The sequence below is a fragment of the Mustela lutreola genome, chromosome 3 (genome assembly GCF_030435805.1).
Source record: "Mustela lutreola isolate mMusLut2 chromosome 3, mMusLut2.pri, whole genome shotgun sequence".
Lineage (NCBI taxonomy): Eukaryota > Metazoa > Chordata > Mammalia > Carnivora > Mustelidae > Mustela > Mustela lutreola.
In genome coordinates, this window is record NC_081292.1 from 203357777 (window position 1) to 203373940 (window position 16164).

Genomic DNA, 16164 nt, shown 5'->3' on the forward strand with positions numbered 1-16164 from the left:
GCACACCTAAACTTCCTTGCTTACAGCACAAAGGAGAAACACTGGCAAGACTCTTACTACCCGGGTGCACGCGCAGCTCTCCAAGTTTTATTTTTGTAGGTTCACCAGGAGGAAAGGAGCTGAGGAGAGAGGAGGGCTCAATGCAAACACTTTAAACGGAATGGAAGGAGTTTGGCTCTTAAATATTTGAACAGTAAGATTTTTAAATCAGCTGCACTGGTAGCCAAGCGATTAAAACAAAGCTGCCTGCACACAGTTCAAACACAGTTTCCCGGGCATACATGAAGACCGTGCGGCACAAGATGGAAACGAAAGCTACATGCAGTACGACTAGTGCTACAAATTATAGGTCAAAATTCAGGATACACATGGCTTGCGTTTCTCACAAATCGCTCAATTATGCTAGAACAGGGCACCTCTAAGTGAGACGAGTCCCTAGCAGGCACCGACGATCACGTGACTTCGGCTGTGTTACGTAAGGATGTCTTCCAAGTCGCGTGGTGTCACGACAGCCCGGGGCATCAGCGGAGATCACCGTCAGAGCCACTTCCATGGACACGCAGAGATCACGGACGTGGTGAACTTGGGTTTTCTGCCTTAACTTCCTGCTGGTCGCAGCATGTGCTCTAGGTTCCCAAACCAAACTGGTAAAGCAATGCATACATTTAGAAAGTAAACTTCCCCAGTAACTGGTTAGTACTGTTAAAATAGGAAAGCTGAATATTTCGACCATGTTTGGGTTCTTCTTTTTTTTCTGGTATTCCCTCGAGGGTTACACTTTTAATGAAAAAAAAAAAAAAAAAATTTAACCACATGCTCCACCTCCCTACCCCCACCAAAGATCCCAAAACAAAAACAAAGCTGAAGTTTGAAAGAAAAAACACCCAAACACCAAGTATAATATTAATACAAAGAACCGTTATGAATCTTTCATTAAACTGAAGCTCACACAAACATACAATCACAAAGTTCAGTAGTTTAGGCTGCAAGTTTAAACACTATGGCAATATATACAAAAATAGTAACTCTAGATTCAAGATTAAGGGCTTTTCCCAATGCTAAATTCATACTCTAACACAGCCTGAGCTCTCCTCTAGTTCCTACGGCCTACTTTACGCAGTTTCAAAATTGTATCAAGTTGATCCCCATGACCTTATGTATATATGTAACTGAATTAAAGGACACTACAATTCATTTTTAGCACAAAGAAAAGTCTGCCCGAAGTCCATTTAAAATATTTTTAAAGTTTAAGTGATTTTTGGTTCAATTTCTATTTCTGCATAGCCACAGAAGTTTCTACTACCAAAGAGACTACTTTAGTGTTTTATATGATTATTTTTGTAAAAGTCTTAATCAAACTATGTCAACATTGGTTCTTGGAGTCCCGTTTTCTCCTCTCTTTATCACAAGCTTTGTATTTTTAAAAGACCCCTTCGCACAGGGAAAAGCAGTCCTGACCACCAGTCTTGTGTGGTTCGGCTCAAATCTATGGAACTTGGAAGTAGTGCAAGCCACTGACTTTTCTTTGAGCGATGTGCATACAGTACTAGGGACAGATGCAAAGCTGCATGGTAACATTCTCGTAATCCACAGTGATTACTGGGAATGGTTAAAACTGGAGGTCAAACACAATTTTGTCTTCATAGAGGGCGATCACCAGCATAATGGCAAATCCGAACAGCAATCCTAAATTCTGAAGAATGAACTGCCCCACGGGACAAAAGCCGTGTTCTTCATTGTCACCATCACCATGCAACATTTCTGGAAGCTGCAAAAACAAAACCCAGATACTTACAAGCAATTCTGTGTAATACTCTGCTAAATTTTTTTACTTTCTTCTACTTTAATGAATAAAACATAACCACAAATTATTCTATTCAACATAATGTTAACCATAATGCATACTTCACCCAAATGTTGATGAGGTTTAGCTCTAGCTAGGAAATAATGACTAAATCTGTTCCCTCCTAAACCCTGAACAAATGCAAATATATGCGTTAGCCGTTTTCTGAAGTTACGTCCACTGACCTTGCCATCTGCTTTATGCTAAAGTAGAAGATCATTTATTATTTCCAATAAACACTCCAGGAACGATCAGCACATTTACTGACTTAAAGTCACTGAAAACGTAAGATTCTTTGCGGGGGGATCCCTAATTCAAGATTTTCCACTTCTTTACTCTTTCCGTTTTAAATTCTCATATTCAGCTGCACGTGAGAGCAAGGACAGACATTTACAGACAATTCCTAACTCGTTATCTCTCTGCCCGTCCGTTATTTTCCTTGCAATAATAGAGAAAATAGTCTCTCGAAGCTATTCAGCAGGACTACGACCAAGTGGAGCCCATGGCCTTCCCAGGGTGCTCTGTTTCTCCTAATCATGATACAATTTCAAAAACCTGAATGTTCCCAGTACCTTTAAAGGCACACAGTTCACTGAAGTTTATAGTTTGATTTCTAAAGCATAAGCATATACTATTACATTTAAGAATAATGCAAAGTTCAAAGTATAAAGCCCAAATCTGTATTTAAGTAAGATTTACTAGAGAAACGCATGTCCGTTATTATGAGCATCAAGTCTTTCCATCTACATCGAGTCCAAATTGTGAAAGAAATGCTACTTCACGTTTCATTTTCTTGTTTTCTGTGTTTTGCTTTTCAAGTGTGCAATGACACCATCAGAAAGATGACACGGATATGCTGCTCTTTTAGACACTAAGCTTTCCTCCAAACAGTATCTTGGGGCTTTTCGTGGTTCAGAGGGGGAAAGTGTAGTGTTAAGAACATAACGGCTGCCTAGGAAAAAACACTATTGCTCATTATTAAATAATGAGGACAGTTAATCCAACTACCACATTCTGACATGGCTACAGTATATTTAACAATTCCCGGAGGGTCCTATTTAAGAACTACTTCATGCTGGTCATCAATTTTGTTCAGAAGTCTATGGCCACAGTAAATACCAGCTAATGGAGGCTACTGTTCTTTTTGAGCAGAGTTAAGTACTTGTGACAGAAACCACTGCAAACAGCAGAGCTGATTAACTGCAGCAGAGACCACATGGGCTACAAAGCCTACACATGTACTCTCTGTCCCATTACAGAAAGTCTGCCGACCTCTGGGTTAATGGATCAGAACTGAACCTGGCAACTTCCCACCTGTGGTTCTATTAGAACGAAGACTGGTTTATCTTTTCTCCTCAAGTTTTCATTATGACAAAAACTGTTAAATCTGGCTTTCCTTAGCACTGAAGCATAAAGAACACAGGATGTTTCACAGAAGTATCCCCTCTGGATATTGCACATACCAGCCACAAGAGGCGCTATGCCTCCCCCAATTCAGTTCCAGCCCGTGCCCACACGCGTATTTGCGGATCATAACCACAGCGGAGCCAGCAGTACCCAGCAGTACCCAACAGTATGGCCCGATCTGTGAAAACGCAAGAGCACCTCCACGCTGGGTGAGCAACAGCTGCTGTGCAAAGCCCCTAAAACCGGTGGATACTTCCGACTGCACATCCTAAAGAGACCTCGAACTAGAACTGTCGCTATCGCATGACTGACCGTAAGTGAATAAACACCTCCTCTCTATGGCCAAAGTAGTTTTTCTAAAATGAAAATACAATCATGTCATCGTTGCTTAAACCCTGTAATGGTGCCTCAAAATTTACAAAATAAATTCTCATTTTTTATAGCACTACGTTTTGTGTCACAGTCATGGTCTGGCCTACATCTACCTGAGAACCACGGATGTAATTTTTTAATCCATTTTTTCCATTTAACATGAGGGAAAATAATCTCAGTGTCATTAAAATCCTAAAATATATGTAGGCAGTTTTTCTTCTTGGACATTTAGGATATTTCCAATGTAATTACAACATTATAAATGCTACTTTTTTTTTTTTTTTTAAGATTTTAGTTATTTATTTGACAGAGAGAGAGAGAGAGAGAGATCACAAGTAAGCAGAGAGGCAGGGAGAGGGAGAAGCAGGCTCCCTGCTGAGCAGAGAGCAGATGTGGGGCTTGATCCCAGGACCCTGGAATCATGACCTGAGCCAAAGGCAGACACTAAATCAACCGAGCCACCCAGGCGCCCCTTATAAATGCTATTTAAAAACACTTTAATACAGTTTTACTTTTGTTTGCTTGTTTGTGTTCTTAGCAGTAGTCATGTTGGGTTACTTTCTCAGAATATCAGAACACAGTTCTAGGAGTCAACTGACTAGTTAAGGAATGATGTTACTCATTACTCTGCTTTCTCTTATACCCATTCCTCTTGCTCCTAATAAACTCTTCTACAGGTTTTAAAACTCAGCTCAGATATCTTGTTCCAGAAAAAATTTCCCTAATTTTCCCCTATTTTTTAGCCAGCCTCTCCCCATAGTTCCACAGACATGGTGCGTAAGCCTTTATCAAAAGATTTCTAACTAATGGCTACTTTTCTTCTTCATTAGACTACTAATCCTTACTGTAAAAATTACCTTGTTCTTTTCAGAATTAGCTCATTTATTTTTCATTCAACTAACTGTGAACTACTTCTACAGCAGTAAATGAAATATTACCAAAAAGAAGGTTGTCCTCCCAGAACGGACGTCCATGTGGGGCACACAATGAGCTCAGTGAATAAGTAAAATGTTTAGCGTGTTATTAACAGATCAGAATACAAGTGCAAAGGAGAAAAAGAAAAGTGAAGTAGGGATAGAAGATGTTAAATGTTGGGGTAGAAGTTGGGAAGCCTCCTAAGGAGTGAGGGAGCCAGTCAGTAGAGCTTCTGCAGGCCATATAGTCCACATTTAGTGACCAGCAAGAGCCAGGCCCCTGAGGCAGTGTGTGCCTCCTGGGGGAGCCAGGAAGAAGATGAGGAAAAGAGACACATTAGGGAGGGCTAAGAGGAGGAGGAGGAAATTCACAGGGAGCCACTGAAGAGTCTGAAGCACCCGAGTGACTTGACTGTTGACTCAGAACCCGTCACGGACGGGGCAACAACAGACGTGGGGAGAAGGTTAAACAGAAGAAGATGGTGGCAGCAGAGGCGGCTGGGAAGTGGAGCCCCCCCCAACCCCGGGCTTAGGATGAGTCTGAGGTGGGGGGGCGGTGGGGAACCGGGAGAACCGAGACAAAGAATTATCATCAGGGCTTTGATCTGAGCAGCTGAAGAACGGAATCATGCTCTGTAAGCCAGAGACTCCTACAGGAGCCGGGGGTCCAGGGAGGGAAGGCTGGCCATCCCAGGAACCCGGCTCTGAACAGACGTGCCCGCCGTTCCGTTCAGACGCTCAGGGAGGCTGGTGGATAGACTGACCTGGAGTTAAGGGAAAGGTCTGGGCTGAAGATGTAAATGTAGGAATTACCAGCCATTGAATACTTCCAGTCATGAGACTAACTGAGATCACCTGGAGGGCTTTCACCAACATTTACAGGTCAAGGAGAAGAGAACCAGAAAACAAATGGAAAGGCCAGAAAGGTGGTTAAACCAGGAAACGGTGGTGGCACAGAGGCCAACTGACAAGAAAGCATTTCAAAGAGAAGAGCCTGAGCCGCCGCCAGATGCAGCCCTTAGGACAAGCGCATGAAGCCGGACGGGGTACGTGACCATGGACTCAAGAATGCTGTGGTCAGTAGTGGATGTGGCCAAAGCAATCGGGGCCAGCAGTCGGGGAGAATACCAGACGAGGCGAGACTCAAGAAAGAAGAGAACTAGAAAATCAGAAAGGGTAATCTGCAATACAAGACGGAAAACGGTGGGGCACCTGGGTGGCTCAGCGGGTTACGCCTCTGCCTTCGGCTCAGGTCATGATCCCAGGGTCCTGGGATCGAGCCCCGCATCGGGCTCTCTGCTCAGCAGGGAGCCTGCTTCCTCCTCTCTCTCTGCCTGCCTCTCTGCCTACTTGTGATCTCTCTCTGTCAAATAAATAAATAAAATCTTAAAAAGAAAAAAAAAAGGAAGGAACATGGTGGCTGAGAACTAAACTGGGAATTGGAGTTAAAGAAACGCCCTCTCTCCTACCTCGGTGAGAAGTACAGGAGGTTTGAGCTGATCCAGCAGGGAGGGGAAATGAGAAACAACAGAGAGAAAGGGGGGGATTTCAGGGACTTTGTGAAAGGGGCCAAGTGCCAGCCGGCCTCAGCGAGAAACAGATTTCTTCACTATTCTAGGAAAGAGGGGAACAGACAGAGACATACAGGAGGAGCAGAAACATGATGGCAACCCGTGGAAGCCTGTCTCGATGCTTCAGTGTTTTCCATGAGACAGGAAGGCCATCAGCTGAGCGTGGGGACAGGAAATGAGGTGTTAGAGTCCAAGGAAAAGAACAAGGAAATGGCAAACTCTAGGCACAGAATGTAAATCGTTTTTATTTTTTGTTGGTATTTTCTAAACTATTATAAATAGGCAATAATCCTGGGATTAAAAATTTAGGTTACAGAGCGCCTGGGTGGCTCAGTGGGTTAAAGCCGCTGCCTTCAGCTCAGGTCATGATCTCAGGGTCCCGGGATCGAGTCCCGCATCAGGCTCTCTGCTCAGCAGGTAGCCCGCTTCCTCTTCTCTCTGCCTGCCTCTGCCTACCTGTTATCTCTCTCTCTCTCTGTGTCAAATAAATAAATAAATAAATAGATCTTACAAAAATAAAATGTAGGTTACGAAGTTTTGAAATGACACTATCTGACAAATCTTACCAGAAGGAAAGTGAGCATAATATCTAAGTCAAAAACAAAAAGTGAGACAAACCATGAGACTCTTAATCTCACAAACAAACAGAGTTGCTGGGGGAAGAGGGTCGGGAGAGGGGGTGGGGTGATGGACACTGGGGAGGGCGTGTGCTACGGTGAGTGCTGTGAAGTGTGTAAACCTGGCGATTCACAGTCCTGTACCCCTGGGGCAAATAATACATTTATATTAATAAAAATAATTTCGAAAAATCAAAACAAAATAAAAACAACAAGTAATCAAGTTACTAGTTCTGCAAATATACTGCCTAACATATTTAAGACACTAAGGTAAGATTAAAATAAAACTAGTTGCTAGTGTTAACTCAAGTTTGTTAACTTTAAAGTCAGAAATGAGGGAAACTGCATAAATCCCTAGGAATATACACCATTTTCTGCAGAAGACTGGCTTACCTAAGAGATATAGTATTTCCTGTTTGCTATAAAACAAGCTCAAAGAATGATTTATTAACAACCACAAAAAATTATACCCTAACATTACAAAATCTTCATAGTATAATAATTATCTCTAAATACTGGATTACTTTGAATAGTAATATCCTTTGGTCCAAAATTCTCAGCATCTCAACTTGATTTCCAAAGACATCCTCCTGCTTAACCGTCTTTCTCTAGTAGGCTATTTAGGATATCATGTTTTGAAATGGGGTACGTATTTTCTAAAATAGTCTTTCAAATATATCCAGAGATTTCTTCCATTTTTGGAAGGTGCACACTGTTTACAGTTTGGCATGAACAAGAAAAACATGAACTAGCTTACCATATCCACCAAGGCTACGTAGAGGAACATGCCGGCAGTGATGGCGAAGATCCAGAGGGTGATGTTGTTGGCGTACTGGCCCACGGCCGTGCCGATGAGCATGCCTACGTAGGCCATCATGGCGGAGAGGAGGTTGTAGACGATGGCCTGCTTTACAGTCATGCCCGCTTTCAGAAGAACTGCAAAATCACCTACAGTAAACACACAATGTGAGAGTTTTATAACCACAGGATTTTATGCACAAATTTAGGGGGGAAAAACAGAAACCAAAATTAAGAATTGATATTAAAAAATACGCCTTGAATAACATATTTTATTATAAAAAGTTACTTACTAAATTAAACCTAATACATGCAAAATTTGAGTGAAACTCTCAGGCTCGATGCTCAAAGACAGTCTGAAAGGTACGTATGATTCCACGTCAGACAAACTGTGGTGACGAAGAATGCCAAGGTCGCCTGAAGCAGGCTGGGAACGGGGGCGACCACGCAGGGCCTGCGCGAAGGACTACTGGGAGGATGGAACTGTTCCGCGCCTGCTGGCCGGGCGGACGGTCACAGAAAACTACATACATGCTGACACTCAAAGAACCATACATCAAAAAGGCCAATTTTCTGTAGAATGTGAAAAGTAAAATATTTTTTTTAAAAAGCAGAAACAACAGAAAAAAAGAACTTGGTCACTGCTTTTTCTGTGAGCTACAATTAAAGCTCTGTTCTCTGATCTCTGCTGTATTTCCAAAGGGAAACGGCCTAAGAAAAACAGAGGTAACAGACTCTTTGAGTATACTGTCCGCTGTTCACATTTATGTTTCTTTTTTTTTTTTTTTTTTCAGAGAAAAAAATTAAAACTTAATTCTAAACATGTAAAATTAGAGACTTTATCACTCATGTGTCTACAGCTGGACCACTAGGGAAAAACGGGTTAAGGGGCGCCTGGGTGGCTCATTCGGTTAAGTGTCCGCCTTCCGCTCAGGTTATGATCTCAGGGTCCTGGGATCGAGTCCTGCATGGGGCTCCCTGCTCAGCGGGGGGCCTGCTTCCTCTGCCCCTCCCCCCACTTCGTTCCCTCAATCTCTCTCTCAAATAAGTAAAAATCTTTAAAAAAAATTTTTTAAAGGGTTACATACTGCTCAGAAACTTTACTAGAAAAATAAATACTGCCAGAAATAACAGTCTTAAAGCTAAAGGGTCAACATCAATTTCAACTAATTGTAACAAACTTTTTAGTTATTAAATGTACAAACATCCAATCAATCATCGAACACTTCGCAGTGCAAGGTATTATGTAGAATACGGCGGCATTTCTTTCCCTTAAGAAGCCGTCTTCGGGGCCCGGCTGGCCCAGCTGGGAGAGCACGTGACCCTTGATCTAGTTTGAGCCCCAGGCTGGCCGCAGAGGTCACTTACACATCCACACATAAACAAACCTTTAAAAATAGGGGATCTTAATCTTATATGACTAACAAGCAGTACATGATCTTTTCCTTTTTAATTCTTATGGTTACAAGGTTCTAAATTTCTAACAGGAAGATGTTAACAGAAAAATCAGTACTCTGCTAGGACATTCTCTATCAATGGCTTCTCGTTGGCCATTCTCCCGTTTCCATCTAATACGACTCTCCTTACATACTTTCCTAAAAGTCTTTGGTCTTTCGGAATATTTTTCAAATATTTCTTCACAGACCTTACACCTTGTCTTTTCATTCCTTTAATAAATGTTCCTTTTGTGTAGAGTTTTTAATCTTTATAAAGTCCAATTTTATTACTTTTTTCCTTAATGGATCTTGCTTTTGGTGCTGTGTCTAAGAATAACTTGCCTAATCCAGTAACGCAGACTTTCTCTTGTGTCTTCTTCCGTGCGTCTTACAGAGGTAAGCCCCACTGTGCCACAGTTCACATTACAGCCACCTCATTTTTGTTAAAGACCTACATTAGTAACCGCTTTCCCTAACAACAAAAAAATCTGAGGAGGATTTTCACTTTTACAAAAAAAAAGGCAGAATGGGAAACTCGCCTTTGTCTTGCAGTGAGCCCTGCAGCCCGTACCCCGAGCAGAAAGACTGGCGGCCCCCAGCTCCTCCCCTGGGAAGCCGACTCAGCATCTCGGCGTCCACAGCTCTGAACCAGGTGACCATCTGTGCTTTCTCGCTCGTTTGTGCATCCATCAGCAAGATATATCCTAAGGTCTCGAAAGCCTAAGAGAGGTTTCTTTGGGTCCAGGAATGCTCAAGGACTTCTGCATTAATAGTGTTTCTTAGCTTTAAGCCATTGTAGCTTACAAAAGGTTTCAGTAGGAACACTATTTCTGGATAGCAGGGAAAACCTGTATTTTAAAATTTTTATTAATGGGGCACCTGGGTATCTCAGTTGGTTCAAGTGACAGACTCTTGATTTAGGCCGGGGTCAAGATCTCAGTCATGAGATCAGGCGCGCAGAGCCTAGAGCCTACGTGGGCTTCTCTTCCCCCTTCTGCCCCTCTCCTGCCCCTGCACACGCACACACCTCCTCTCTCTTGAAAAAAACAAAACCAAAACCAAAAAAACTTTGTTTATTTAAATCAATGACCTATTTTTAGATAATCTGTGCCTACTGTGAGGGGTTTTTGGTTTTTGGAGCTTTTTCCCCCCACTACATATCCAATTACTGCAGCAACATCTGCTGGAAAAGCGATCATTTTGCCGTGGAACTTCCTTTGCACCTTGTTGAAATGAAGTTGCCATGTATGTGAGAACTCTACTCTGTTCCACTGATTTATGTGTCTATTTTTTCACCAATATAAATTGTTTCAATTACTGTGGCTTTATAGCAAGTCTAAAAAGTCAATTCTGCTGTCCTTTTCCAAAATTCTTTTGGCTATCCAAGTTCCTTTCCCTTTCCCTGTAAAATTTTGAAAAGGCTCCGAAAAAGCCTACTGGTATTCTGATTGGAAATGCACAAACTACAGGGAAATTAGCATCTTAAAGATATTGAGTCTTCCATTCCATAATCCTGCTACACTCTCTTCAGACTTAAATCTCCTTTCATTTCTTGTGTGCTGATTTTGTCGTTTCCAGCATACAGACTCTATCCATATTTTGTTAAGATTTAAATCAAAGCATTTCATGTTTTTTGGTGTTATTATACAACTACTTTTTAAAAATTTCAATTTCCAATTGTTCACTGCCAATATATAGCAGCGTAAGTGATCTCTGTAGAATGATCTTGCATAAGATGAATTATTTCATTTAAAATATATCTCTGTCCTACTCTCATCTTAGATGACAATTTCTCAAAGGTATCTGCATATTTTTCTCCCTTTTTCTCTCCCTCTCAGTAAGAATCTATACAAACATTTGAAAAAGAGATCAAAGGAATACAGTTGGGATTTACACCAAGCAAGCAAATCTATTCATCTTTTGATAAATCAGTATCCTTTCCTTTCTGCTGACAAAGGACATTATTAGCACAACGAATGAGGTGTACCTGTCAAAGCCGTTAATGTGATCCAGTGCTATAATTACGTTAACATCTGCTAACATCAACTATTAAGATTTTTAAAAACAAGGATGTATTTTAAGATTCTTTATTTTTGCCTTAAATAATGCAAGTATACACATGTATAAATCTACATAGTGAATGTTCAATTTTCCCTGGACAATTTAATTTAGCACATTATGAAAATCTTATTTTGAAATTCTATTTACCCCTTAAATATACAAGAGGAAAGGGAAAAAATGGATAGCACCATAGCCTTTCTGAGCTGAGTCTGAATAATATGGATAAATTCATTTATCAAAATGTTACTCCTTTAAATTAGAACACATTACTTGATTTCAATTTCCAATTGTTCACTGCCAATATATAGCAGCGTAAGTGATCTCTGTAGAATGATCTGAAGAGAGTTCTGAATTATCCCTATTCTCATTTCCCCTTTATAGGTTTTAATACAAGTTTTCCTATAAATTATTCAAATGCTGATACAGTTCTTTACTGAAGGAGTGAGGAGAAAGCAGAGAAAATACAACAGAGTAATACTGTAACTTACTTAAACTTAGCTACACAAGTTTAGCAAAAAGAGAAGAAAGAATAGTAATAATTCAGACAATTTCATTCCTTACCACAGTTCAGGAACAAACATGCAATGAGAGACCAAGGTTTTCTATTTTCTCAGATGGTTTCTATTTCTACACCCCTCTTAGAGTGAATTCCCCTGAACTGTGTATCATTCTAAGGCTTAAAACTACAATTTTTCCTATCGCATTCCTAAACAAAAGCAAACCCCCACCTGGTACCCCATTAGAGAAACAGCAATCTGTCCGGAAAAGGAACAATAAAACTTGGAATTACTAAGGGTCAGTTTTTAATGCATTAATATGTAATTTAAACACATTTTACCCCTTAGGGTATGATGACTTCAGTATAAAAATCTCAGAATGGTTTGAAGAATTCATAATTAAAAAATGTAACTAGGGCCAAAGAGGTTTTAGATCAAATCAATATCCTGGAATGTGACGGATGACGCTGCTTTGCCAATACCTTCACCTGTTCACCAGGGAGAAGACATCTCTATCTACCTGCCATGCTTCTATCTCATCTTCAAGGGGATTCATCTTTCCCTTGGAAGATGTTCCTATACTTCTCTCTCCAGATTCCCTTCCTCTCCAATTAAGAGTGGATAATCAGGGTAGGACATTCATCCAGGCCTATTTTACCAAAGTGCCTATCACTGTGCCTTAAAGGCAAAAAAAAACGGGCTGTATAATCTCTTTTTCAACCATTTCCTCTGGTTACGGTCAGTAGACTACTTCCTACCTTGATGGATACAAAGTCCAAAGCATCTTCTATCACCTCCAGAGCTGTGCTCTTTCATCCCTACGAGCTTCGGCAGCTAGAATATGGAGTTTATGTGGATTTAGCACTAAGTGTTGGGGGGAAATGCACATTTTCTTAGGGTCTCACTTCTTTCCTGCTGGCGAAATTCAATATACTTTAAAAAGTTTTATTTGGGGCACCTGGGTGGCTCAGTGGATTAAGCCGCTGCCTTCGGCTCGGGTCATGGTCTCAGGGTCCTGGGATCGAGCCCCACATCTGCCTCAGCATCCCTGCGGAGAGGGGAGCCTGCTTCCCCCTCTCTCTCTACCTGACTCTCTGCCTGCTTGTGATCTCTCTGTCAAATAAATAAATAAAATCTTTAAAAAAAAAAGTTTGATTTTTATTTATTCACTTATTTAGAGAGAGCACAGCACGGACACCAGCTGGCGAAGAAAGCGAGGGAGAGGGAGCGGCGGCCTCCCACGCAGGTGCTGCGCGCAACGCAGAGCTCGGTGTCCGGACCCCGTGACAGTGACCTGAGCCGGCATCTAGAGTTGGATACTTAACTGACTGAGCCACCCAGGTGCTCCTCAATATACTTTAAATTGCTGCTTCCTCTCACAGCAACAGTACCCTCTCGACTTCTGGTCTGTGGGGTAAAACAGGTAGAGATCTGTGGTCAAAGATCTCACTGAGGAGTCCTGGCCCACGCAGAGTTCTACAATCCACCTTTTACAAGAACTCCGCTCTGGGGATCCAGGGCTTACCTGGCCATTAAGATCTGTCCTGCATGTGTTTTACGTGGGGCTATCTTTCTTTGCGTGTCACTTTTCAACAAGAAACTACAGAGAGAAAAAGGAGTAAGTAGTAGAAAGGCAACCACCCTTAATCTCCAGCCTCTCTGCTGTCAGGAACCATGAAGTGGCCTGATGTACCCACATGGGAGCAGGAAGTGGCTAGGAAGGGAAGCTGAAGGTTTTCCCCGTATACTGGGGACGTGTGTCTAGGACTATCCAAGTCTAGTTCTAAGCGAGTACAAAAGGAAAACGGAAGGCTAAAATTCTTAGCAGTATGTTACCCACATAGAAGAACTGATAGCTCTGATTTCCATTGCTATGGAATTGCAAATTAGCAGCTCACGTTCTTACTAACATAGGAAAGCAGTTAAGAAAAGGGTATAAGATACAGTATCTGTACCCAAAGAACCTACATTTTAAGAAACAGGACACCTAAAATGATATATACTAAGTACCCAAAGAAAGACCTACTGAAAGTTAAGTGACAAAGTTTAGAAGAAAAAGGAATCCAATCATGAGACCAGAGGGCAGTCCTGCAGTGAGAGGGGGAAAAAGACTGTTAAGATGATTAACTCGGGACACAAGCGGCAGGACAAGCGCAAGTAGGAGAACAGTGTAAGCGAAGAACAGGCTGAGGCACCCACCGTGTATTTGGTGAATCAGGTTTGGGTGATGTAGAAAACATGCACAGCGAGTACAGTGAGTAAGGCTAACACAACAGGCAGACGGGAAGGCCACCTCAGGTAGGACGAAGGGATCTCAGCTTCTAACTCCATACATAAGGGAAGCAACTGGAAGATTCTGATTACGTGAGCAAGTCACATCTGAGAAGATCTACCTAGGATAAGGTATATGCGATGGACTGGAATAGGGTGAAACTAGAGAAAACACTATGGAAACTGTTCAAGCAAACGACAATGAAGGCAATGATGACTTAGGGTAAGAATGATGGGGCATGAACCAAGACAGAAGACCACGTGCCCAAGGCTGGTTAAGTATGGAATCGGGCTTAAAGAATCAGCACCAAGTAAGCACTAAAACATTGTTCTGCTTTTTGTGAGCAGTTAATAATTTTCTAAGCAAACTACATATATAAACTCTATTCAAAGTAAGCAAATAAAGCTACTGCTACCACCAAAAACAGTTAAATACAGTCAAATGACAGATGTTTCATACATGAAAAATTCCTTGCATACTCAAATGATGGAGTTTTTTTTTTCTCTCAATGTCATCTCCATATCCCTTGCCCATTTTCTATGTGATGAATGCACGTTCACATCTAATGTTTTTCAATTTACAGGAAAAAAATACACATAGAGAGAAACTAAAAAAATGTAAAAATCATTGGTAGGTGAGAAAGTGCCGACCAGAACAACAAAAAACTATCATTTTACACCTATCAAACTGACAAAACTTAATGAACTTAACATCAAATCCTGGCAGGGATATGGAAACACAAGAACTCTCAGGTACTGCTGGTTAGAAACTGCATTGGTACGGCCACTGTGGACAGTAATGTGGCACTTCTCGGGTATGTATATCCTGGGATCCATCAATTCTGTTCCTGGGTAGAAGCCCAAAAGATGTTCTCAGAAGAGCCTTTAAGCACTAAAGTGTACAGATGTTAAATGCATCATTATCTGTGATGACAGGAAATTAAAGGCATGGTGTATCCAGTACTAAGTGATAAATATGTAAAATGTGGTAAATGCACAAGTCTGAGTACTGGGTAGAAGCAACATAGGAAATTAACTCATGAGAACCTGGAGTTTTTAGGCGTAATGATCAGAAACAGAAAACAAGGAACAGAAAGGGATATAAGGTAATACTGTTGATATAAGTTAAAAATATATACATATAAAACAATGTACATTTTTAGGCACATATAACACACATTATATAAGAAGAGAATGATCACGTGTATGCCTGCAATCAGCCACTTTTATGTTTAAACGCTCCCAAATTTAGACACATTTATCACTGAAGAAGTCTCAGATTCGACAAAACCCGGGCCCCTCTACAGGCTGTGCATTACCTAACTCGTGCGGCAGCTCGTGACAGAAGACGGCGATGGAGGTGCTGATTCCTCCGGTCAGTCCGGCGCTGAAAGCTGCTCCTGAGGCGGGGGTAGAAACAAAGTCAAGTCGTGTTTACTTCTGCTTTCCCATCCTCACTAACGATGACAGGTACAGCCTCTTTTCTCTACCTAAATTAACTTCACGGTACGCGCGTGACTCACATCTACCTGACTCCGTACGTTGTGAACACGTAAGTCAAGTGCAACAGGTGTGTGACTACCAGAGAGAGTGACTCCATGAAGGAAATACTCCCTGAGAAATTTAATCCTCCGGGAGGGTTTCCTTCTCACTCACTAGCAGCTCGAGAGTATAACGGCTTTCAGCATTTCTGTCTCTAAGCGGAAACCTGATGCTAAATTTTAAGTCCTGTAAGTCTATGATTTCATTTGCTCTCCCATATAGATATTTAAAGATACCTAAATGGCTACTATCCTCATCTGAACTTTTCTGGGTTTAGAGTGTAAATGCCACGAAGTATTATTTGTCTGACGGTCTTGAGGACTGAATATCAGAGGTATAAATTACATTTGATTCTCCTGGTAAAATTCTTTATTCTTTAACATGGACGGCTACTGTTGGTTCAAAAATATGGCCTCTCCTTTCTGGAAGAAACCACAGCCTACTTCTGAGTCAAGTCTGGAAAAGAAAATCATGAATGAATCATGTTTAATATTCTCCTAGACTAAGTAATATCAGTTCACATTATTAGCAAGGCTCTAACGTAGTATCTGAATTTGGTGCAATGGACTTTTAACATGTACATTTTTCTTCACCTTCTCAAAGGCAAAAACGAATTATTAAAACTAGGATTGAAATTATACATTCAGGGTCCTGTAAATGTGTTTGAAAATAAAATGTTAAATCACTATTTATATGGTGATTATGCCTTGGAAATCACCATTAAATGAATAATTTAATAATCTAATAAATTTGAAAATAAAATGTTAAATCACCATTCATATGGTGATTATGCCTTGGAATGTTATAAAAGTAGTATTTATAGACATTCATTTAT

General features: G+C 41.1%; 1 protein-coding gene across 2 annotated transcripts in view; it reads right to left on the minus strand.

Moving 5' to 3' along the window:
• Positions 1-689: 689 nt before the first annotated feature.
• Positions 690-16164, minus strand: part of SLC39A10 (solute carrier family 39 member 10) — a 133664-nt gene continuing 118189 nt past the window's right edge. For both annotated transcript variants that reach the window (XM_059168547.1, XM_059168546.1), the window contains 3 exons: positions 15107-15187; positions 7482-7672; positions 690-1768 (listed from right to left, as the gene is read on the minus strand). In XM_059168547.1, the coding sequence (XP_059024530.1) occupies positions 1610-1768; positions 7482-7672; positions 15107-15187 (431 nt within the window). In that variant the 3' untranslated portion in view covers positions 690-1609. The remainder of the gene's footprint in view (positions 1769-7481; positions 7673-15106; positions 15188-16164) is intronic.